The sequence below is a fragment of the Mus pahari genome, chromosome 6, assembly GCF_900095145.1.
Source record: "Mus pahari chromosome 6, PAHARI_EIJ_v1.1, whole genome shotgun sequence".
In the NCBI taxonomy this organism is placed as follows: Eukaryota; Metazoa; Chordata; class Mammalia; order Rodentia; family Muridae; genus Mus; species Mus pahari.
In genome coordinates, this window is record NC_034595.1 from 106,755,504 (window position 1) to 106,777,744 (window position 22,241).

Genomic DNA, 22,241 nt, shown 5'->3' on the forward strand with positions numbered 1-22,241 from the left:
TCGGAGAGACCCAACTGGCCAGGCCTTCTAAGCCCTAAGCCCTCCCAGTCCCACCCCGGTTGCCCCGCCCGTGCGCAAGCCGTAGCCCCGCCCCTCTGGACCCGCTCTGCGCGTGCGCAGTCCCTCCCCGCCTGCTCTGCGGGCGACCAGTGACGTCACCGGCCCTGAAGCGCCCTCCGGCGGCGGTGCGCTCAACCCCACCAGGCGGTTCTTGAACAGCCCGAGGGGGCGGCGGGCCGCAGTAGCCCTCTGAGGTGCTTTCCCTGGCGCCCGCTCCGGGGCCGCAGCGGATGGGCGGCCGCGGGCCGCGGGGCAACAGGCGGGGAGCGGGTGCGAGCGGGGGCCGGGAGGGGCGGACGCGCAAAGGGGCCGCGGGGCGGCCGGGCGGGGCGCGGGCCGGCGGTTTGGGAGGGCGCCCCGCGTCCGAGAGGTGAGCCGGGCCCTGACGCCGCGCGGGTTCCGCGTCGCCCCTGCCGCGCCATGGCGGAGACCAAAATCATCTACCACATGGACGAGGAGGAGACGCCGTACCTGGTCAAGCTGCCCGTAGCCCCCGAGCGCGTCACGCTGGCAGACTTCAAGAACGTGCTCAGCAACCGGCCGGTGCACGCCTACAAATTCTTCTTCAAGTCTATGGACCAGGACTTCGGGTCAGTGGGCCGCGCGGCCTGGGCAGGGGTGCTGGCCCTCTCTCGCGCGTGTGTGGTGGCTGCCGAGCCCCCGCGCGGGCACGAGCTGGCACCTGTCTGCGCCGGCTGGTCTTTCGGGTCTGGGGACGTCAGAGAGCGCCCCAGTCGCCAGCAACCCTGCTGCGCATCTACAGCAGGTGTAGGTAGAGTTTATGTGCCTCAGTGACCCTGTCTGTGGCAAACTGGGGATCCGAGCCCTTGACTACCCTCTAGGTAGGCCAGACAGTTCTTTCTGATGGACAGGCGAGGGCCCAGGCTTTCTGACCACCATTCAGTGGTGCCCCTGTGCCCAGCTGGTCCATGTTGGGTGCCGAAGGCCGCTCTTAAATCCAACTCCCTTCTCTCTGGTTAAGCAAAGAGCCTGATGCATTCCTTCTCTATGGATAGAAACCCGGGGCTCAGGACTGCCCTGGAGGGTGTGCAGTTTATGCGGGGGTGGGATCAAGGAGAAGGATTGGGGGTTTGTGGCTCCTGGCACCCAGTGGATCCTCCACTTGAGATGGGGTAATGTGAAATAGGTGGCTCATAGGCACCCATCTGTTTTATGGAGCTTAGAAAAGTTTTGAAGCCTGAAAACGGACTCTTCCTGGTCCCTCTAGAGCCCCTGTGGCAAGGCAGAGGTCAAGGGTCACTGGAAACCAAGAGGCTTCATTCGGTGTACCCTGCCCCCTTGGTTCCTGGCTCCTGTGCCTCTGACCTTTCTGAATCACACAACATTTGCATTCCTGGGAGGTGCTCAGGTCATCTCCTGACTTGAGTCAACTTCTAATGTAGTGTGTTTCCTAGCTGAACGGCTGTGGTGGTCTCAGGAGAAGGGACTTCCTATTTGAGTTAAGCTGGGCCTCTGAAACACTGAGCCAGGGACTGGCAGTGCAACAGAGGCCTGACAGGGCATAGCCACAGAAACTTGAGTCCATGGCTTGGCAGTGTTTGGGGGGTGGGGAGGCAGGGTAGCATGCTTAGGCCCTGTGGGTGGAGCAGGTGTGCTTGGTGCCCTTGTGTGTGGCTTCATCTCAGGGCTTTGACATTGAGGCTGTTTCCTGGATTCCATGGTTTGCAGGGTCTCTGGGCAGCCCATCGGTCAGGTCAAGCTTGGACTTCTTCCTGACCCTGGGCGTTTAGGCAGGAGTGAACCTAGTTTGGATGACTAAAGTCTCTTGCCTACCCAGTCCTTGTGCCCCAACCTCTCTGGATCCAAATATTGGTATGGTTTTGTGTGTGTGTGACCAAAGTTACAAATGTTCTCACAAACTTGTTTACACCCTAGAGTGTAAGTGGTAAGGAGCAGACCTGGGTTGCTTTCTGCTATACACTCTGGGTGTCTCCTGAGGGTACCTGTCCCTTTACTCTGATATTCATGTTGGGTAGGTAGCATCAGCTCACATAGGTTCCTCACAATCTGTGCTTGTGGCAGGTTTGGAGGACCTGCAGGTGTCCTAGCTAAGGAGATAGGATAGCAGATATGGGTCTTGAAGCAGGAGAAGTTCATTTGGGTGGGTTTGAAGTGGCTGGGACATGGGGTCTGGAGCTAGCAGAGAGCTTAGAGGTACAAGTTGGGTGTTCTGGGGGTGTAGAAGAATTAGGAGGCAGAGCAGGGTAGAGGTAGAGTTGGGATGACGCAGAAAGACTTGTCAGTAGGTCTCATCATGACCCTGATGGGCTAGTGGGCTTGGGAGCCTAGAAAAGGAGCCCTGCCCGTCCCAACTGCATCCTCCCTTTCCTTATCTGAGTTCTGCCTACAGAACTCCAAGGGTACCAAGAGAAAGTGGCTTAATGTTGGGAGAAGGGAAGCTCAGCTAGGTTGGCTGAGCTAGACAAGTGGCCTCAGGGGTGGCTGCAGACTAGAGTCTGTGAGGCATACCCTAGTGAGTCTAGCTCCAAACCAAAGCTGGCTACTTTGTAAATAGCAGAGTTTGCCCTGGACTCAGCTCAGTTCCCAGTGTGTATCTCTAGCCAACAAGGTAACGGTCTATTCTGTGCCCACTTAACATGGAGCTTGTGGTTCTGACTCTGGACCCCAAGGCTTAGTAGCAGCAGGACTTCTGGATTCTGGTGGGCCCCATGGAGGTGTATGGTGTTTGGTCTGGTGACAATGGAGGGTTTAGTTTATGATAGAGGAGTGAGTACATTTGGCTTTTGGTCCTTGCTACTAGGAATATACTGCTGATATCAGCCTGCCTGATGTGATACTGAGTTCATCTGCCTGGCAGTTGCTCCAGCCCCATCTCTTGAGAAAGAGCTACCTGAGCTAGAGGGAGGCAGGCAAGGGTAAGGGCTAGGAGCCCTGGAATCTGGGGTCCTCTGCACATTGGCAAATGTTCTGAGGGCTCCCTGTGCCCTGGGCGAGCTGCTTGGGGTCAGTGACTTAGCCTTTCTGTGCTTCCCTAGTATTTATTATGAGAGTCTAGGTAATTACCATGCATTCCCTGAGCTGTGGGGAAGGACTCTATGTTTTGGGGCTCAATGCCCGATGGGATGAGCTGGTAGAAGAGTGGCCAGCTATGGTCTGGGACCTATGCACACCTGCCATTTCAAGTTCATGGGTAGTAAAACTCCTTAGGCTAAGAGCCCAGTCCACACCAATGCTTGGTAGGAGTTGGATCCTCACTCCTGGGAGCATAAAGAAGCCCCTTGAAGCTCAAGATATCTCCATGACCTGTGCCTACTTGCTCTGCTAGCCTCTGGCTCTGTGTGTATGGGAATGGGGCTATCTCAGGGCTGGGCCACTAGAGAAGTAGTCTGTGTGTTACTGTAACCACCTGAAACCCTGGGTCCTTTTAGGCTAAGCTATGCAGGGCTCCAAAGACCTTACTTTAGAGCAGATTTCTCCTTGAGGTGGATCACTGTGGGTGGCTGGTAGAGCCCAATGTCCACAAGGATCTCTCCTGGAATTCTAAGGTTGGAGCAAAATGCTCACAGGAGTGCCCTGAGTCACTGTGCAGAGTCAGTGGAGGCACATTAAGGTCAGCTTCCCTCTTGAGAGGATAGACATACAAGGCTCAGGGTGGTAGGGATGTTTGGTTGTGCCTCATTCTGTTCTTGTTATAGAATGCCCAGCAGCTCTGGATAGCATCACATACCTGTGGCCCCCATTCCTGCTTCCACTATGGGTTTTGTAATGTTTGCCCTTTGCCTAGCCAATGGTGGGGAAGGGCCAGGGTTAGCCCTAGGATCTGGGGCAAACACTATCCTCTCAGTACTGTCCTTTCCCTTTGGCCTGTCTTCTTGCTCTGACCCCAGGTAGAAAGCAGGACTTGGGTTGCTCTGGCTGGGAGGGCTAAGAAGCAGGGCTTTGAACCATAGAGGCGTGTCTTTCTAGGGTTTTGGGAGGCACAAAGACCGCAAGCTGGACATATTACCTTAAGGATCTGAGTAGGCTCTGGCCGCTGTGGATGGGACACAGTGCCTGTTTGAGGAGCCAGGCAGGCCCTATTGTGGGTGCTAGGAATTGCTCATATGTTTCTCCATGGGTGAGTCAGGGAGGGTTGGAGCTTGGGTGTGCCAATGGGAAAGGCTTTTGGTGAGTCCACTTGGGGTTGAGGCTGGAGGCAAAGGTGAGGATTCTTGTCTGGGTTTCTGTTGCTGTTAGATTACTCAGAGATAGCAGGCTTTTTGTGGACCCTTGTATACCAGCTGCCATAGGCAGAGTCCTGTCATCCTCAAGAGAAACTTTATCCCATCAGGGAGCAGCCTCAGGTCTTCCTGTGATGACAGCTTCTCTTGTTGGCTACCTTGGCTCAGAGCTGTAACTTATAATTGGGGGAAATAGATATTAAGGGAGTCCTGAGAAGTGATTCTATCTGCTGTTCGGGTCCCATGTCATTGATTCAGTGCCCTCATGGGCACATGGAAACAGCAGTAAGGTCAGGAAAGTGGCTGGGACACACTTTTTACTTTCAGGCTGTCCAGCCTCTGCCAACTACCTCAGCCCTAGGTCTCTAGCAAGTGGGTGGACAAAGGCCTTATTCCCTAGATAGGATGGGATGTTGCTCTGCTAGCGCTTCCTGCAATCTACTGTTGCTCAGTGGTTCTGGAGCAGCAAGCAGAGGTGGCCCTGCCCCTGGCATTGGGCCCATTAAGCCACAAGCCTGCTTCCTGCCAGGTGCACTTCCAGGACCAGTCTGGTTTTCCAGCTCCACTCAATTCAAGTTTTAGATACGGAAAATCCCACTATGCTAGGCGGAGCTAAGTGCTCGGGTGAAGTTGAGGGAATGGAGAATCTAGGGCCTGAGGAGATAGGTGGAACCCTATTCCCAGCTGCCCCTTCAGACCTGTCCTGACTGCTGTCCATGCCTTGTGAACACTGTCCCCAGGCTCTGGCTTCCTTCCCAGTTCTCATTCCGTGACCCTTTGTATCTTGCTTGGGTGAGCTTGGCTCCTTTCTTGCCCATCTGACCAGGGAAGCAACATGAAGACAAAACAGAGATGGCTGTGGTTAGTGGGTACAGCCAAGGCTCAGCTAGCTCTGTCCCTAAATGCCCTTCCAGGTCCTCAGATAGAAGCCAACCAAACTCCCTGATAGTTGGGACTGATCTTGTGCATGAGGTCCACTTTATCTTTCCACTTTGAGGGCAGCAAGAGCTGGTATCCTTCTGGCCCTCTCACATCTATAGAAGGGGTTGGCAGTCCTTGTACCTTGTACAAGGAAGTCCAGGCCTTCTCTGGGCTGGGGGAACTTCAGGGGCCCAAGAGTTTGGAGTACCGTGAGAGTGACATCATATTGACTAGGGCCCATGAGTGCTCCAGAGAGGCACGGAGAGTATGTGCTGGGAAGACAGGGACAGGAATCAGTGGGCCTGATTTAAGCAGAGTGCAGAAAATGCTGTTTCTGTGCTGCCCAGTCTGAATGCAGGGTTAGGAGGCTCTCCCTTCTGAAACGAGTTGGAATTGGAGTTTTTGTGGTACATGGTGGGATTTGGGGCGAGGGACAGAGAAGAGCCATAGGCTGTCCCAAGCACCTGGCTAGGTAGAGCTGCTCTCCCTAAAATTTGAAGGCTGAGAAGAGTTCCCAAAGGAGCCCCAAATGTCGTATGTTGTCGCGGGGGAGCTTTTGGGTCCCCATGAGGAGGCATACAAAGCTAGAGCCAGGTCTGATATAAATCCCGGGGCCAAGGAAGCTGAAGAATTAGGGACTTTCCCAGGAACCCTTAACCTTGTCTAACTTACCAAGGGCTAGAGGCTGACTCTGAAGTGAACGAGAGTTCTAAGATGTCCTTCCATGAACCCTCTACATGCTGAGGACCAGGGGTTTGGGGCTGGTGGAGAGCAGCAGAGTCCCTAAGAGAATGTGTTAGGTAAACCCTCAGTAGATGTAGCCTAGCAGGTGCTCCATTGCTATATCCAAGAGTGGGAAATGTCTCTTAGTGTCCTTCATAGATCCAGGCGAGGTGACATCAGGGCTTTGTTTGACCACAGGGTGGTGAAGGAGGAGATCTTCGATGACAATGCCAAGTTGCCCTGCTTCAATGGCCGGGTGGTTTCCTGGGTGAGTCTATGGGTGGCCCCACCAGAATGGTGCAGGTGGGATCTTCCTGGGAGAAGTAAAGTAACTGGCAAAGGTAGGCAGCCATAGGGTGCCTGTGGGGTGGTGATGACGCATATGGCCATCCAAGGCCTCACTCTTCCTTCACAGCTGGTCCTGGCTGAGGGCGCTCACTCGGATGCAGGGTCCCAGGGCACTGATAGCCACACGGACCTGCCCCCACCCCTTGAGAGGACAGGCGGCATTGGGGACTCCAGGCCCCCCTCCTTCCAGTAAGGCCCCTCACGGGGGCAGAGCTCTGCCATTGCTGGATACTTGCTACCCAAGACCCACCTGGGAAGAGTGAAGTTGACAACAAAGCAGGGGCCTACAGTTGTGTGGGAGGCACCTTCTAGAACTAGGGTCCTGCCTGGGGGTTTGGGGACTTGGAATCATTTGAGGTAATGGCTGCCAGCAGCCTGGTCTGCCCAATTCCACCTGCTTCTTGTCTGTGCAGTCCAAATGTTGCCGGTAGCCGGGACGGAATGGACACTGAGACGGGCACAGAGTCTATGGTCAGTCACCGGCGGGAGCGAGCCCGACGTCGAAACCGCGATGAGGGTACTGTGGCTGTGTCTGCCCAGATCTGGAGCCCAGGCTTCCCTTGGTATCCCTTTGGCATACTCCAAGCCCCTGGAAATATTCCACATATTCTTTTAAGCAGTGGTCCTTGGGTAGAGGTCTCAACCTGGTACTCCTAGCCCCTGTGGCCCCGGAGTCACTGCATAAACTTTGAAATGCACAGGCCACCCACATTCTGTTACCACTGAAGTCCCACAATCATACCCACCCTACTGTCCCCACAGCTGCCCGGACCAATGGGCATCCCAGAGGGGACCGGCGGCGGGACCTGGGACTACCTCCAGACAGTGCATCCACTGTACTGAGCAGTGAGCTTGAATCTAGCAGCTTTATTGACTCAGATGAGGAGGACAATACGAGCCGGTGGGTGGCGTGTGCACATGTCAGTACGTGCAGGAGATTTGTGGTTGAGAGTACTGGCTGGTTATACATATTTGTGCTTTTCTGACTCCTGCCTCTGGTCTCCTGCCTCAGGCTGAGCAGCTCCACAGAGCAGAGCACCTCCTCTCGGCTAATTCGTAAGCACAAATGCCGTCGTCGGAAGCAGCGCTTGAGGCAGACAGACCGGGTAGGCAGCAGGTGGGTGGGGTGTCTGCTCTGAATGGTGCCCACACAACCCCTCATTGGGTCCCTCCACAGGCATCCTCCTTCAGCAGTATCACAGACTCTACCATGTCCCTGAACATCATCACCGTCACTCTCAACATGGGTGAGGCCTTGTGGGCTGTGGGTGCTTACTGGGGGTGGGTACAGCCTAGGGAGCTTTGGGGGCCTGCTCATGGCCCCTCCTGCAGAGAGGCACCACTTCCTGGGCATCAGCATCGTGGGCCAGAGCAACGACCGGGGTGATGGCGGCATCTACATTGGATCCATCATGAAGGGCGGGGCCGTGGCTGCTGATGGCCGCATTGAGCCGGGCGACATGTTGCTGCAGGTGGGAGCCATGTGGGGACTGTGGGGACAAGATGCACCCACATCCCACCACCAATCCCTGACCCCACAAACCCCATAGGTGAATGATGTCAACTTTGAGAACATGAGCAATGATGATGCTGTGCGGGTGCTTCGGGAGATCGTATCCCAGACAGGGTGAGGGGGGGAGCCGAGTGGGGGTGGGAGTGGCACGGGATGGGAGGGGCTGTGTGGGCCTCACCTACAACGTGGTCTGCTCAACTCTGTAGGCCTATCAGTCTCACAGTGGCCAAGTGCTGGGACCCAACCCCTCGGAGCTACTTCACCATCCCAAGGGGTGAGTTACCCCATGGAAAGGTGGGGTAGGGTGGAGTTTCTATATTCAGTCTGGGGGGTTTTTCTTGTCTGCCTCTGTGCTGTCCCCCTACTTATCACCTGTAATCCGTTGCCATGTGGAAACTATGCAGCTGACCCAGTGCGACCCATCGACCCAGCTGCCTGGCTGTCTCACACAGCAGCACTGACGGGTGCTCTGCCTCGCTATGGTACGAGTCCCTGCTCCAGCGCCATCACACGCACCAGCTCTTCCTCACTAACCAGCTCAGTGCCTGGCGCCCCACGTAAGTGGCAGCTCACAAGAGTCCCTCCCTCCCCCTCAGGAAATTGAGGCTGAAGGACAAGGGTCAGTTCTAGCTTTGAGCTTTGGTGCTCATCAGAGCTATTCCAGGGGCCCATTATATATGAAGGTGTTGGTTTGCTTCCAAATGTGTACACAAAGATACATGTACATGTCCCTCCAAGCCTGGCCATACTGGTCATCTGCATGGATTGAAGGGTCCAGCCAGGCCTATGCGGAGGGAGGATTGGGTGGACATGGTGGCCTCTGCTTTGCTTTTCTGCTACCTAACATAACTAACAGCATGAGCTCTCCAGGGAGGGGAGGGGGCCGGCTTGCCTGTGTGTACTTGGATTGTGGGACTGGGAAGAATATCCCAGTCTTAGCTCAAGTTTCGATGAGAGATGTTTCCCAAGGGTAGGAGATAGAGGTTTGATCCTTTCTCCTGCTCTCAACCCCATGGAGGTTCACGCTGTGAGCCTGGGCTCAGAGAAGTGTGCTCTGCAGAGCTTGAGGAGGCACCGCTGACTGTGAAGAGTGACATGAGTGCCATTGTCCGCGTCATGCAGTTGCCAGACTCAGGACTGGAGATCCGGGACCGCATGTGGCTTAAGATCACCATTGCCAATGCTGTCATTGGTGAGTCCCTGTCTGTGTGGGAAGGGCCCAGTCTGTTCTTCATTCTGGTGTAGCTTCCCAGGGCTCAGCTACCCTGATTTTCATGGGCCCGTGGCCAGGGGCGGATGTGGTGGACTGGCTGTACACACACGTGGAGGGCTTCAAGGAGCGAAGGGAGGCGAGGAAGTATGCCAGCAGTATGCTGAAACATGGTTTCCTGAGGCACACAGTGAACAAGATCACCTTCTCTGAGCAGTGCTACTATGTCTTTGGTGACCTGTGCAGCAGTGAGTAGGGGTACTGGGTAGGGGTTGTGGTGGGGCTCATCTACTTGCCTTCACTTACCCCTCCCTCCCTTCCTGCCAGACCTCGCATCCCTGAACCTCAACAGTGGCTCCAGTGGAGCCTCAGATCAGGATACACTGGCCCCACTGCCCCACCCATCAGTACCCTGGCCCTTGGGTCAAGGCTACCCCTACCAGTACCCAGGACCCCCGCCCTGCTTCCCACCTGCTTACCAGGACCCTGGCTTCAGCTATGGCAGTGGCAGTGCTGGAAGTCAGCAGAGTGAAGGTGAGAGTCATGCCAACCCCTCCTCCCACTCCCACTCCTTGGCTCTGCCTGGCCCTGACACTTCCCTCTGTGCTCCTGCTGTGTGTTTGAGTCCTGGTGGGTCCCATCTCAAGAGTCAGTGTGTGGGACAGGGAGGGGCTGACATGGGTACTCAGTGTGGTTCTGTGGGTAGAAGCCTTTAAAGAACAGGAAGATGGCCTGGTAGGAGCAGGCCTGGTGTGCTAGGTGGCAGAGGCAAGAGGCCAGGAGATGATGTGGCAAGAATGAATATGAAAGTAACCACTGATATCAAGTAGGGGCACTCTCTAGGCCCCAAGTTAGGGGGAGAATGGACTTTATCAGTTATGGTGCCTGCATCCCAATAGAGTGCCAGATAAGAATATCTAACAACACCATTAAAGCATATCCCAGGGATATTGAAGACCTTGAAGGGTGGGTGTCCCTGAGGAGGAGATGGACTGATGTGGAGGTCTTAGGCAGAGTAGGCACAGTTATGCTACAAGGTCCAGAGAAAGACTCAGGAGCGGTTTGGCCAGAGGGGTGGTGAAGCCCACGGGGAAGCTATCAAGTGAATATTGACCATGGACAGGCCCTTGCATGTGCCCAGGCTCAGCTTGGCCCAAAATCATCCTATTAGCCATTGGTGAGCACTGGACTGGTGTGTGACTTGTGCTATCCCTTGCTTTGTGCTGAGCAAGCCTTAGACTGAAGGACTAGCAGAGTGGACTCTCGGGCCGGTAAGCCAGGTCCCCCTGTGTCCCTCTCAGCATGTCCCCAGCCAGCACGTGTTTTCAGGTTCCCACTACTTTCAGGACAGGGGCTAAGCAAATTAGCTGACCAGGGTCCTGGGGTTGGGTGGACAGTGGGTCTTTGGGTGGTGAACCCAGGATGGCTAATGGGATTGCTGGGCACACAGGGCCTTCACTGGTTTCTTAGTTTCTCAGCTGCAACATTAGCCCTTGGTTCAAGCATTGGGGTTAGGTGTGGGGTGCCAAGCTGGCCCCTGTTGTCCCTGCTGTCTGCCACTGCCCCTAGCTTCTCGCCTCTCAGCTGTTCCTGGTATCTGCATGGCTGCCGTTCCCCTACCATCTCCAGGCTCACCAGGTCCTGCCCTGGCTGTCTGGGAGCAGCTGGTGGCCCTGGAAGTGGCCAGGCCTAGTGCTGACTCTGTTGTCCCTTCCCTTCTCCTAGGGAGCAAGAGCAGTGGGTCCACAAGGAGCAGCCATCGGACCCCAGGCCGAGAGGAACGCCGGGCAACTGGAGCTGGGGGTAGTGGCAGTGAATCAGACCACACAGTACCAAGTGGGTCTGGTAGCACCGGCTGGTGGGAGCGGCCTGTCAGCCAGCTTAGCCGTGGCAGTAGCCCTCGAAGTCAGGCTTCAGCTGTTGCCCCAGGGCTCCCCCCACTGCATTCCCTTACAAAGGCCTATGCAGTAGTGGGTGGGCCACCTGGAGGGCCACCTGTCCGGGAGCTGGCTGCTGTTCCTCCAGAACTTACAGGTAGCCGCCAATCCTTCCAAAAGGCCATGGGAAACCCCTGTGAGTTCTTTGTGGACATCATGTGATGATCAACCAATGTCTTCAGTGCTGCCTGTGGCAAGAGTCTGTGCTCCTGCTGTGCCAGGAGCTCTATGGGCTTGACTTAGTGGTGCCAGCCAGGATAGATCAGCTGTGGGGTCTGGGCCAGGGCAGAGGGAGCAGGCTACAGAGGAGGGGCTGAGGGCAGCCATACCACCAGGATATTGGCTTGACATTTTGTCTGCTCTTGGGGCTGCTGATGGTGGCACAACTCCAGTTTCTATAGAGTCTTGTAAGGAGACATCTCTGACTTAAAGTCCTCAGCACAAGTCTCAGGGACCACCTCCTGGTTCCCTTTTTTGGAAGTGACCTCCATTTAGTATAAGAAAGGCTCTCTTGGGCTCTTGTTACCCCTTGTCCCAAAAATCTCACAGGACTGTGCACAGGGGCACAGGCTGGCTGTCGCTAAGTTCATGGGCCTCACCTGTCAGGCCAAGGTGGGATTCTTGAGGGGTTAGACAGAGCCCTCAAACCTCTCTGGCTGCCCAGGTGGGATCTAACTTATTTATTTATTGCTAGCCTGCCTGCTCTAAGGGTGGCAGCTGGTTACCCAGTGGGGGCAGTTTGCATGCCCCTTTCCCCACCTGCTACTTGGCACATCACAACACAGTTTGTACTGAAGGTATGTGGAGGGTGGCTTGTAGGGGAGACAGGAGAGAGACCCGGCACCTATCTACTGTCCCAGTCTCAATGGTGGGCGATAGTGAACACAAGAGCTGCAGAGGTGGGGCCCTGTCCTGTCACTGTTCTGGTGGCTGCCTATCATCATGTGCCACTGCCATCCCGGCACAGCAGCCCCACACATCTACACTAGACACTGTGTCAAAGTCTGAGCGACTGGGTAGTTGACATAGAGCTGCTTCTGTGTAAATGCTGCTTCTGTGTAAATGCTATTTTAAACACTAAAAAAGCGTTTAATTTTATGGGACTGATGTGTGGCTTGTTTCTCTTTTCTCCAGCTAAGCTGCTTCCGGATTCAGGTGTGGGGGCCAGTCCAGAACTGACCCAGGTCTGATCCTGCCTGGAGATGGAAGATGCTCTTGTCCCTTGCCGCATAGTCATGTGGCTCTGTCCCTGGTGCTGGCCAGTAATGGGGGCCTTGCAGGCAACTTTTCTGTCCGTGGTACTAGAAGCTGATTCCAGGGGTCCCGGGTTGCTGGTGCTGGCCGTGGTGCTGACCCGTACCCCTGTATGTGCTCTGTCCAAGGTGCTGGTGGCGACCTGGTTCTCTCCTACAGGCTAGGGCTCAGCTAGGAATGGAGAAGGCTGGATGTTGCCTACCTCCTGATGTCCTCTGCCTGATGTCTTTCTGTTCTGTCCTGATACATACATACATGCCCAGCCTCCTATTCCTGGGATGTCTGGACAGGGTGCTGAGTGAGGGCCCAAGGCTAGGCATGTTCAGGCAAATAGTACCTTCTGGTCTCCCATGGTCTGCCTGGGGAATTCCTGAATTTGAAGTATGCCTATGGAGTCCCAAAGAACCTTTTGTGGGTCATTTTCTAAGATGATAGAGCCTGGGCACCTGGGCAGGCCTTAGGTGAGCATAATAGGATCAAGGATGATCTTGCTTTGGAGGGATAGGCGGGCTCATAGGGTCCATCTTGTGCACTGCAGGCCTTGGGGGGAAGGAGGGGGGTCACTGTGAGGCTAAGGTCAGTGAAGTCCGAGTCTATAGTTAAGTGTCTCAAGTCTCAGGTTGAGGTACTATTTGGGGTTTGTTGGCTTAGATTTCTGGTAGGGCTAGGTTCACTAAAGGTAAGGTCATGGGTCAGGGGTCACTCATTCTGTTCCTGAGTTGCCTCACCACTACCACTGTTCTCATCTGCTGCTTGCTTGGGGTTCCTTCCCAGGAAGAACTCCTGGGTGTTGAGCTTTGGCAGCCACAGAAGCACATAGCACTTGGGCAGGTGGAAGGTGACCAGGATGCCCAGGGCACAGAATAGGATAGCACCCATCTGCACAGCTGGCTGGTAGGCCACCTGCACATTGGCCAGGAGGGGCACAAAAGAGACCCAGGTGATGAAATAAGTTAGCATGGCGAAGGTGAGACCACGGGCACGGTTGTAGCGACCAGGCTGGCTCTGTACCAGGAAAGTGCCCAGAAAGCAGAGGAAAGCTAACATTGCATTGGTGACGTGCACCAAGCCCAGGCTGACCCAGGAACGCATGTGGCAGTGCTCCAGTACCTCTGTGGGCAGCACTGACCAGTCTGTCACCACCTCTGGTGGGAAAGCTATCAAATACCAGGCACATAGTGCTGCCTCCACAAAAGTGGCCAATAGTACCACCAGCCAGGCCCAGAGTCCCCGAAGGTAGCTGCATAGCCAGTTTGCCCAGCTCAGTGGCAGCTCAGACTCCACAAAGATCTCAGCTGCTTGCAGGAAGAGTGTGCTCAGGCAGCCTGTGAGAGGGAGGTGAGCCATGGGTTGTTGTGCAAGGCAGCTGGCAGAGCTTGGCTGTCCTGGGAACAGAAGGACACTGAGGCAGAAGAGACCTAGGCAGATCAGGCCAAAGCAGAACAGTGACCCACCTGAGGCCTGAACAAGAGGGCTGTCCCAGTGGCGGACAAAGAGCCCCAGAGCACCCAGTGCTAGACCCAGCACCAGGCAAAGCAGCAGGAGTAGTGGCAGCACAGCTGGCTCCCCCCAAGCCAGAAACTTGGGCTTTCGAGGTAAGCAGGTTGTGCTTTTCTCTGGGGACCACTGGTCCTGGTTACATGGAGTACAGGTGAAGTCATCTGTAGTGGTGAAAGAAAGAAAAGTAATGTGGGGTCTGGTGATGGGAGACAGAACTCCCCAGCCAGCCCCCACAGTAGTTGTCTCAACATTAGCCCTGGGGGGAGGGGGCTTGCCAGACTTGTATGCTTCTGTCTAGGGAAGATGGTTCACCTGGATGCTTCCGGTAGCTGCCTGCCTTGCAGTCCACACAGTCATAGCAGCAGGAATGAAAGCCCTTTACTCTGCGTACCTGGCCATCTTTGCACTGGCGGGAACACTGGGAGACTGGCACCTGGACATGGAGCTTTGGGTTAGACTCCCCTTGGCTAGCACTGGCCCAAGACCTTCAAGCTTCTACCCACCATCCTTTTTGCCTAACTTGTCCTTACCTGGTTGCCTGGCCAGTACATTTTAGAGTGCTGCAGCTGAAGGGTGCCATTGAAGGTGCCCACAGTATGTAATACAGGTGTAGGGCTCTGCCACACCCACATCTTCAGGTCATATTCCATGTCTACATTCCCTTCAGCATCAAACTGTAGTGTCAAGTCTCGAGCATGGAAACTCATATTGTACATGTTCTCCAGGAGCTGTGGAGTGGAGTCAGGGTAAAGCTGACCCATGAGCCTCTCCAGTCACGACAAGATTTGGCTCTGCCTGGTTCAGTGTTCCTGCAGGAGCAGGCAAAACCCAGCAAAAACCCTACCCTTACCTGCCAGGGTTGAACATGTTCTGATGTGTGGCAATGTGAGACATTGCACTGTAGGGCGTTGTGAAGGGCTTGAGCCACACTGTACACAGCTGCATAGGTTGCAAATATTTGGTGGTGCAACTGCCCAGCTGATAGGTTCTTCAACAGCCCAGCTGATAGGTTCTGCAGCATGATGTAGTCACATTGTGGACAGCGTTGCCCCATCACATGTTCCTCCAGATCCAACTCTGAATTCAGTGAGGCACAGAATTCCGGGTCAGCGGCCAGGGCAAGGTGAGTCTCCACATAATGGGAAAATTCAGGCAGTAGGGCACCCCGCTGCAAAAACCCAAGCACAGTGCCCACACGGGCAATATTGGGAAGTGTCATGACCAGGTCAGATGTCAGCCAGGACTCACTGGCCACCCACACCTTGGGTGAGAGGCCATGATGGATGCTGTAGCTAAAAAGGGAGTAGACAGCACGGGCAGAGGCAAACAGCACCACCACTTGTACTTTACTTTGGTTCACTTGGCGTAGCACATCCAACACCTTGCCCAACTGTTGGCCACTAGTGTCATGTTGTGGCACCAGGCCCTCATGTGCGATGCAGATACCTCGTGCATTGGCCAGACCAGAAAAGATGCTCAGACCTTCTCGGCCATAGTCATCATCACTACCTAAGGCAGCCACCCAGTTCCAGCTGAAATTCTGCAACAGAGTCACAACTGCCTGCAGCTGCACCCGGTCACTGGGCACTGTGCGGAAGAAGGATGGAAATGTTTCCCGGTCACTTAGCCGATCCATGCTGGCACTATAGCTGACCTGTGGTGATCAAGAAGCACTTTCTGATATGATAGCTCAATGGATACAATTGGTTGAAGGAACACAAAGGAAATGGGCTCACCTGTGGCATGAGGAAGAAGCTGAAGAACTTGCCTGTAATGAGGGCAAGCTCTGATGAGTGGGGGCCAATGACAGCCAGCACACGGGGTTGGTACTGTGTGTAGTTGCAGTAGGCAGCAATGCTTTGACTGCCCACCTTGGCCAGGAACATGAGACTGGACTTCATGGTGACCACTGGCTCTGAGCATGTATCAAATAGGTCATAGCCCAGCCTCAGCCCAGGGAGCAAGGCAGATCCATTGTTGATCTCCTCCACAGCCATCTTCATAGCCATGGCCAGGAACAAACCAAGGGATGAGAACCTGGGGCCACATGGAAACTGCAAGTGGTCACCACCTCTTCCCCAGATTGGAAGTACCACAGAGCCAAAGCTGCCAAGCTTCAGCCCACTCCCACCCCAGCTGCTAGCCTCCATACCTGTTACACAGGATGCCATCGGGTTGTGTTCTCTGGTTGAGAGTGGCCTCCTCAGTTGAGCCCAGGGGAAATAGCCCACCCAGTATGTAGTCCCCTTGTGCCTTAAATTGCTGTGACAGACATAAAGAGGACCCCATCCCAAGCTCCAGGAAAGCAGCCAGACTGAGGCCCATGAGAGCCAAACCTGGCATGGTAGGTAGAAGTTTCCAGCACTGACAATAGATGGGTGTGTGGGGCTGAAGCCACAAATGTACTCAGTCAAGGGGAGGGAACAGTGGATTTGTTTAGCAAAACCACTGCTGTGCTTGGCTGCCAAGCCCCAAGGAGCTCCGGTGATACATTCAATATCCCAGGCCTGATGTCTCGTGTATACTCCAGTCCATAACAAACTGTCCAAGAGTGATCCAGTAAGCCAGCTGTGACCACTGACTGTGTGGTCTTGTCACCTGCCTATGCCCAAGCCTCTCAGCACCCTTCATTTTTACCGGGCAGACTGTAAAAAAGAAGCTGCAGAAGTGTTGAGGATTTCAGGGTTTCTCTTGACTGTGGAATATGGGGGCTCAAGGGCCATACTTGTCACAGAGGCACTTTTTATCTTCTGAAGGCAGGGGCTGCAGTGGTGGTCCCTCAACAACAGCTGGCTAGCCAGGTCTAACCTTCAGATGGGGTAAGAAGAGCTCTGGCTGGATTTCCTGGCCTTCCCAACCTGCCTGAGTCCTCAGGCAAGGCAGACTCGAGGGTCTCAGTTGTTCTGCTGGAGTTCTGACACCTGGAAGCTGTGGAGCCCCTCTGCCATCCTGTTGATCTTAAGTGTAAGCACTCCTGCCTTGGCAGGCATGCAGGCATCTCTCTCTGCAGAGTGCTCATGCTGGTCCATGAAAATGAGAAAAGGCCATAAACAAATAGCTTCCTGCAGCTGCTAGGGCCAGGTGTGTGCATGTATGCAATTGGCTGTTCCTTCTTAGCCTCTTCCTCTGCTCTGGTTTATGTCAATTTGATATAATCTAGAGTTATCTGAAAGGAGTCAACCTCAATTGAGAAAATACCTCCATAAGATCTGGCTGTAGGGCATTTTCTTAGTGATTGATGGGGAAGGGCCCAGTCCCATTGTGGTGCCATTCCTGGGCTGGTGGTCTTGCATTTTATTAAGAAAGGAAGCCGACTGAGCAAGCCACCAAGCAGCACCACTGCACCAGCTCTACGTCAGCCTCTGCCACCAGATCCCTACTCTTGAGTTCCTGTCCTCACTCTGATGAAGTGATAGGAAGTGTAAGCCAAATACACCCTTTTACCCCCAAGTTGCTTTGGTCATAGTTTCATCATAGTAACCCTAGCTAAGCCATCCCCCTCTTAATCTGGATGTGAGGGAGCTATTGCTAACAAAACAGGTTTCTGGCACCCAAACATAGGGGGAGCTATTAACTCTTGTTGGAATGGGCACCCCAGTAATCTCAATGTCATATGATTTTCAGCAGGTGTTATGGAAATGGCCTTTGCATTTCCTTGCTGCTTTGTGAGGATGACCACAAAGCACGTTCACATAATATACATGTACACATGGATCTGTGTGTGGCACATGTATCAGCTATTGTATTCTTATTTTCTGGCCAGTCTAAGTTCTCAGTCTTGGCTAGCAGTATATGGCCTTTGGTTCTTAGCTGGATATAAGCATGGCCAGACAGTGTACAGCCCAAGCAGATAAGGTGCATACAGTGGAGCACCAAGAAGAAACCACTCATAATGCACCCTCTAGGTTGTTGCCATGAAGAAAGCATCTCTAGTTTTCCTCTAGCTTTGTCATACAGTGCCTGGGTTATCATCAGACCTATTTTCCCACTTAGCCCTCTGAAGTAGGTGATTCAGGTGTTTCTTTTCTCACCTGCAAAATGGAGGTAACACAGATCTCATAGTGTATGTGATTAAGACACATCAAGGACAGATACATGGCAACTTCTTCAGTCCAGAACTTGTTTCATGATTCACATTGCCCTTTGAGTCTTCACGACTGGAGACACATGCTTCAGCCTTATCCCTAGGGTTAGCTCCCTCCCCACCTATATATTTCTATGTTCTTCCCCCACATAATTAGGCACGTGACACATCTGTGACCCATCCCAGAATGCTATACCCAATCATGTAGGTGTAATTTATTTGTTGGAGATACTACATATATCACAGTTCTTAAGGAAAGAGATATGCCCCAAAGTTTGCATTTACACACACCAGCTATGCTGAGGACACTGTCCTAGGGTTTAACATTAAGACCAGTGGAAAAGCGTAGGGTCTTATACACTGGGCATCAGCCATACTGGGTATGGCCATCTGTCAAACAAAGGAGCCTAGTCTCCTTCCACCAGTCATGTCCTAAGTCACCTGGATACCATGGCAACAGGAGCAGCGGGGCTGGCTAGAGAGGTATGTTTTGGCCAGTTAGTATTGACATCTTAGAATCTTGATGGTGCATGTGCTCTAAGAGGCCATCTTCAGAAGGCTGATGGAACTATACTACAGAAGCTGTGAAACAGGTTGTACTGACCAGGGCAGGCTTTCCTAGAGAAGCCTCAGCTATTGCTTTCATAGTTTCCATTTCCAAGGAGACAAGGGCCTGTTTGGTGTGCAGAGAGACTATCAAGGAAGCAGATGAAGGGCAGGGAAAGAGCCTTCAGTACTCATGCCACTGCCAGAGGAATGTCATCTTACCCAAAGACAGCTTTTGGAATAGGAAGGGGCCCCAGGCATGTAGGCCCAGGACCGTTTGCTGGCACCAGTGCCGTGTCTGAGGCTCAAGATGAGCTCAGGAGGATACACACTGGCTGGGCATGTCGGCTGTCGGGAAGACAGCTCCAGGGTCCTGTGTCCTTAGACCATTTCAGATTCTACTCAAGAGGTAGAGCAACCTTGGGTTGTTGCAGATACATGACACCCCCAGCCCCCATCTTCTCCATTTGCCATCTGCACTTCAATCAAGACTGACATAACTAAAGTGGAGGGCAAAACTGGAGTTCAATTGTCTCATCCTGGACTGAGAGGATGACCAGCACCCACCTTTCTTGGTTCAGCTGCCTAACACCTTTCTTTTCACAGACTGTGGCTCTCAGCAAGCTCAGCTTTCAGGGGTGATAGTAGTATCCAGAAAGCACTGCTGTGGGAGTAGTCCCAGGTTGCCTAAACCCAGTTCTGAGCAGGGTAAGTCCACACAGTATGGTTACCACTACTAGGGCAGGTCTAGCAGGGAATGCTCAGCATAGAGCTTTTGGGAGATGTCATACACATGCTCGATGAAGGGCAGGGCCTCTCCTAGCATCTCCACTGCTTGCTCAGAGGACTCCATATTCATGGCCTCAAGGAAGACCTTGCGTGAGGGTAAGGCACAGAAGGCCACAGTGACAGCTTGACGTACTATCCAGGAGTGATAGGTAGCCAGTGTGGCATTGTAGGCCTCACTGCAGAGTGTGGAGGTACGAGCATCCTCAGAGCTGGTGCGCAGGCCATCCAGGAACAGCTGTAGCCAGTGCAGAGCACGATGCAGGCGCAGCACAGTCCGGCAGCCTGAGTGAGGGTGTCGGGGGTGGGAACGGTGATCCATGTCCACCAGCTTGTTGCTCACCTCGTAGGCTACCATGGACTGCAAGCTAGTGTAGTGTTCAGACTGTGGGCTGCTTCTCAGACGCTCCATTATCTGCAGCTTTGAGACCACATCCTTGGAAATGAATGAGAAGACAGCTCCCAGGCTGTTCAGAAACCTGTGAAAGGAAGTATAAATTTGAAGCTCTACTCATACTGGCAGCAATCCTGTAGTACAGGGAAGATACCTTGAGCCTGCTGAAGCACTTGTCTGTCTGGTGGCAATGACAGGAAAGCCAGATGGAAACAGTCTGCTAGCTGGTCCCATCCTCCTATGCCATGTGGGATGCAGATGCCCCATGTGGACTCTGGCTGGCAAAGCTGCTACCTTCAGCAGCCTCAATAAACGCACCTGACAAGTCCCTTCCAGCTGGCAATGTAGTGGTCCAGCAGCACTTCTCCCTTGTCAGTGAGACACTGCTTGAAGCTGACCAGGACAACTTTAAGGTTGAAATCTTTCTCTGAGTCATCCATCTTCCAACACAAGCTGAAATAGTTTCACACAGAACGTGTAGTCATCATGGTGGATTAGCTCATTCTGTGGTTCATTTTCTCAGGAAGAGATTGGGAAGAAGATCTGAAAGAAATAGTGCAGTGCTAAAACTGTCTTCTGAGAATCATGGTGAAGTTCTATTCCTTTACCTGAGTGCCTTCACCAGGAACCACAAGTTTTTTCACAAGCCAGTTTGACCCTGCTGTCCAGTTTAATCCTGTACCCACAGACCTTGTCATAGCTGCTCCTTGTCATTCAGGCTAGTAATCTGTTCCTGACCTGAGACTCCACGGCTGCACTGATGGCATCTGCTGTTGCTTCTTACATTTTTGTTTTTTTCTCTTCCTAGAGCATGTTTCGTGCATTAGGGGAATTTTCCTAAAAGGCAGGCATAATCCTGGATCCTGGCCACACCTGGACCTCACTGTATTAGGCCAGCATTCTGATGGGAAGTTGCACTAAAACAAAAACAGGGACTTTAAATAAAACAAGTGATTCTCACACAAGGGGGAAGCGGAGAGATGGCTTTCCCTTCCTTTATCTGGGGTGTATTCCCCAAATTAAAGCAGAGGCTGTGGGTTGGCATCTGCTAGACAGACAGATGGGATACTCCTGTTGTTGAAATGGTATGTGTCCCCAAAAACCAGGGTAGCTGGACCAAAGGTCATACCACATACAAAGGATTGCTACAAGTTCTCCCACTAGCTCTAGAGAACATTCTGGAAGTGGTCTAGGATAAAGGCCTTAAGGTAAGGCTGGGCTCTGTATTCTGTAAGCATTTTTACAGTCACTCCACAAATTTAGTCTCCACACTTATTTGCTTATTTATTTATTTATTTATTTATAGTTGTAGGGACTGAACCTAAGGGCCTCTTGTATGCTGGACAGGTAATAGCCTAGGCAGGCCTTTAACTTCCTTTTGAAATTTGGTTTTTCAAGACAAGATTTCTCTGTGTAACCCTGGCTGTCCTGAAGCTTACTCTGTAAATCAGGCTGGCCTTGAACTCAGATCTGCCTGCCTCTGTCTCCTAAGTGCTGGGATTAAAGGCGTGAGCCACAGGCTAGGCCTTTTACTTTCAATCTTTCTGCTTCCCGAGTAGCTAGAACTTCAAGTTTGGGCCACTAGGCTCCTTTTGTGTTCACATATTGGATGGGTCACTCTAAGCACCCAGCCTCTACCTTTCCTGCTATCTTAACAGCCTTGCCTTGATGTCCAGGACCAACTCTGTGGGATGTGGCTGCATTACATTTATGTCCAACATTTACCACCAGTCCTGGAGATTCTTGTGGATTCCTGCCTTAACCTCTGTACCATCAGGGCTTCAAAAACCCACCCCTATCCAGTGTGCAACATCTGTGTGCAAGTTTTTTCTTTCCTTCACACAGTCCTATGTCTCAGTTCTTCCGCTCTGGGAATGTGGTCTGCATGTCTTCCCGGTCCATGTAAGTGGTGACAGGGCCCCATGGGTTGGACTGGATGCCTGTCGCAAGTTCCAGACTTAGGAGATGGGCTCACCTTGTGTTTAGGTGTCAGGGACAGCCCTGCCTGGGCCTCAAAGTTGGCGACGCCCAGAATCTTGCGATACACCCTCGGCCTGTTTGCTGTCCCGTGGGTAAATAATCTCTATGCCGCCCCCCTCCCCCCAGTTCTTTTTTGGCCACCTAACAATCCTGCGGCCAGGCCTTCCTGCCCAGAGCCTGAGCCAAGTAGCCTCTTAGAACTGTCCGCGGTAAACCGGAAAGAACAGGAAGGGAGGGCAGCTCACCAGCTCCCGGAAGGTGATCAAGCTCCCTCAGAAGATCAAGCTAAACAGGATGGACAGCCGGCCGAAGGCCCACAAGCTGGCACCCAGCATACACCTAGGCGTAGCAGTGAGCCAGAGTGGTGCAGAGAAATCTACAAATCTCACCTGAGACGGGTTCAGATGGTGGGGGAGTGGTGGTCTCTACTCCCGCGGAGGGCAAAGGGTGCAGCAGAGGCCAGCGATGGGGAGGGTTGATCAAAGCTACAATTAGGCTGCTGTGGGAGATGATTCTTTGCCAGTCCGCTCCAGTGGTCTACAGAGACGTGGCTCTGCTGCCTGATTCATGTCAGGTAAGGGTCCCCATCCCCATGCTTTCCCTCAAGCTCGGAGCCTGAGGTTGAGCAGAGAAACCTTGAGCTGCAACCCAAAGTCCAGCCTCTGCCCCGCCCATCGCTGCCACGCCATCCCAATTGGTTGCTGGTCATCCAATTAGAACTCGACATATCCGCCTGCGTTTCCGGCGCGAGGACAGGAAGGGGGCGTCTTGGCGGTTGCGCCT

General features: G+C 53.4%; 3 protein-coding genes across 7 annotated transcripts; 1 reads left to right on the forward strand and 2 right to left on the reverse strand.

Moving 5' to 3' along the window:
• The first annotated feature begins 148 nt into the window (after positions 1 to 148).
• Dvl1 (dishevelled segment polarity protein 1) lies at positions 149 to 12,017 on the forward strand. Of its 5 annotated transcripts, none has more exons than XM_029539737.1 (16): positions 149 to 650; positions 6,105 to 6,174; positions 6,322 to 6,443; positions 6,668 to 6,771; positions 7,017 to 7,155; positions 7,267 to 7,360; positions 7,432 to 7,501; positions 7,587 to 7,726; positions 7,805 to 7,881; positions 7,974 to 8,041; positions 8,172 to 8,324; positions 8,828 to 8,959; positions 9,058 to 9,225; positions 9,305 to 9,511; positions 10,210 to 10,248; positions 10,703 to 12,017. In XM_029539737.1, the coding sequence occupies exons 1-15, from the start codon at positions 481 to 483 to the stop codon at positions 10,218 to 10,220; spliced, it is 1,725 nt and encodes a 574-aa protein (XP_029395597.1). In that variant the 5' UTR covers positions 149 to 480; the 3' UTR covers positions 10,221 to 10,248; positions 10,703 to 12,017. The 5 variants fall into 5 exon arrangements, with proteins under 5 accessions (XP_029395597.1, XP_021055869.1, XP_029395596.1 ...); XM_029539736.1 differs by having other exon boundaries at positions 366 to 650; positions 8,786 to 8,959; positions 10,703 to 10,790; XM_021200210.2 differs by lacking the exon at positions 10,210 to 10,248.
• A 727-nt stretch (positions 12,018 to 12,744) lies between these two features.
• Tas1r3 (taste 1 receptor member 3) lies at positions 12,745 to 16,515 on the reverse strand. Its single transcript, XM_021201115.2, has 6 exons — positions 15,821 to 16,515; positions 15,405 to 15,705; positions 14,519 to 15,322; positions 14,199 to 14,396; positions 13,981 to 14,101; positions 12,745 to 13,829 (listed from the first exon to the last, which is right to left on the reverse strand). The coding sequence occupies exons 1-6, from the start codon at positions 16,009 to 16,011 to the stop codon at positions 12,868 to 12,870; spliced, it is 2,577 nt and encodes an 858-aa protein (XP_021056774.1). The 5' UTR covers positions 16,012 to 16,515; the 3' UTR covers positions 12,745 to 12,867.
• A 1,440-nt stretch (positions 16,516 to 17,955) lies between these two features.
• On the reverse strand, positions 17,956 to 22,122 carry Cptp (ceramide-1-phosphate transfer protein). The gene is made up of 3 exons (XM_021200657.1): positions 21,848 to 22,122; positions 19,797 to 20,021; positions 17,956 to 19,563 (listed from the first exon to the last, which is right to left on the reverse strand). The coding sequence occupies exons 2-3, from the start codon at positions 19,916 to 19,918 to the stop codon at positions 19,035 to 19,037; spliced, it is 651 nt and encodes a 216-aa protein (XP_021056316.1). The 5' UTR covers positions 19,919 to 20,021; positions 21,848 to 22,122; the 3' UTR covers positions 17,956 to 19,034.
• Positions 22,123 to 22,241: the final 119 nt, after the last annotated feature.

Excerpts from the sequence above, each read along its gene's own strand:
- Dvl1 (XM_029539735.1), top strand. The coding sequence starts at position 481 with ATGGCGGAGACCAAAATCATCTACCACATGGACGAGGAGGAGACGCCG. Across the intron at positions 651-6,104 it reads TCTATGGACCAGGACTTCGG|GGTGGTGAAGGAGGAGATCT; the intron begins GTCAGTGGGCCG and ends GTTTGACCACAG. Across the intron at positions 9,226-9,304 it reads CTTTGGTGACCTGTGCAGCA|ACCTCGCATCCCTGAACCTC; the intron begins GTGAGTAGGGGT and ends CCTTCCTGCCAG.
- Tas1r3 (XM_021201115.2), bottom strand. The coding sequence starts at position 16,011 with ATGCCAGGTTTGGCTCTCATGGGCCTCAGTCTGGCTGCTTTCCTGGAG. Across the intron at positions 15,323-15,404 it reads GCTTCTTCCTCATGCCACAG|GTCAGCTATAGTGCCAGCAT; the intron begins GTGAGCCCATTT and ends TGATCACCACAG. Across the intron at positions 14,397-14,518 it reads AACATGTTCAACCCTGGCAG|CTCCTGGAGAACATGTACAA; the intron begins GTAAGGGTAGGG and ends TCCACTCCACAG.
- Cptp (XM_021200657.1), bottom strand. The coding sequence starts at position 19,918 with ATGGATGACTCAGAGAAAGATTTCAACCTTAAAGTTGTCCTGGTCAGC. Across the intron at positions 19,564-19,796 it reads AGCTGGAAGGGACTTGTCAG|GTTTCTGAACAGCCTGGGAG; the intron begins GTGCGTTTATTG and ends TTCCTTTCACAG.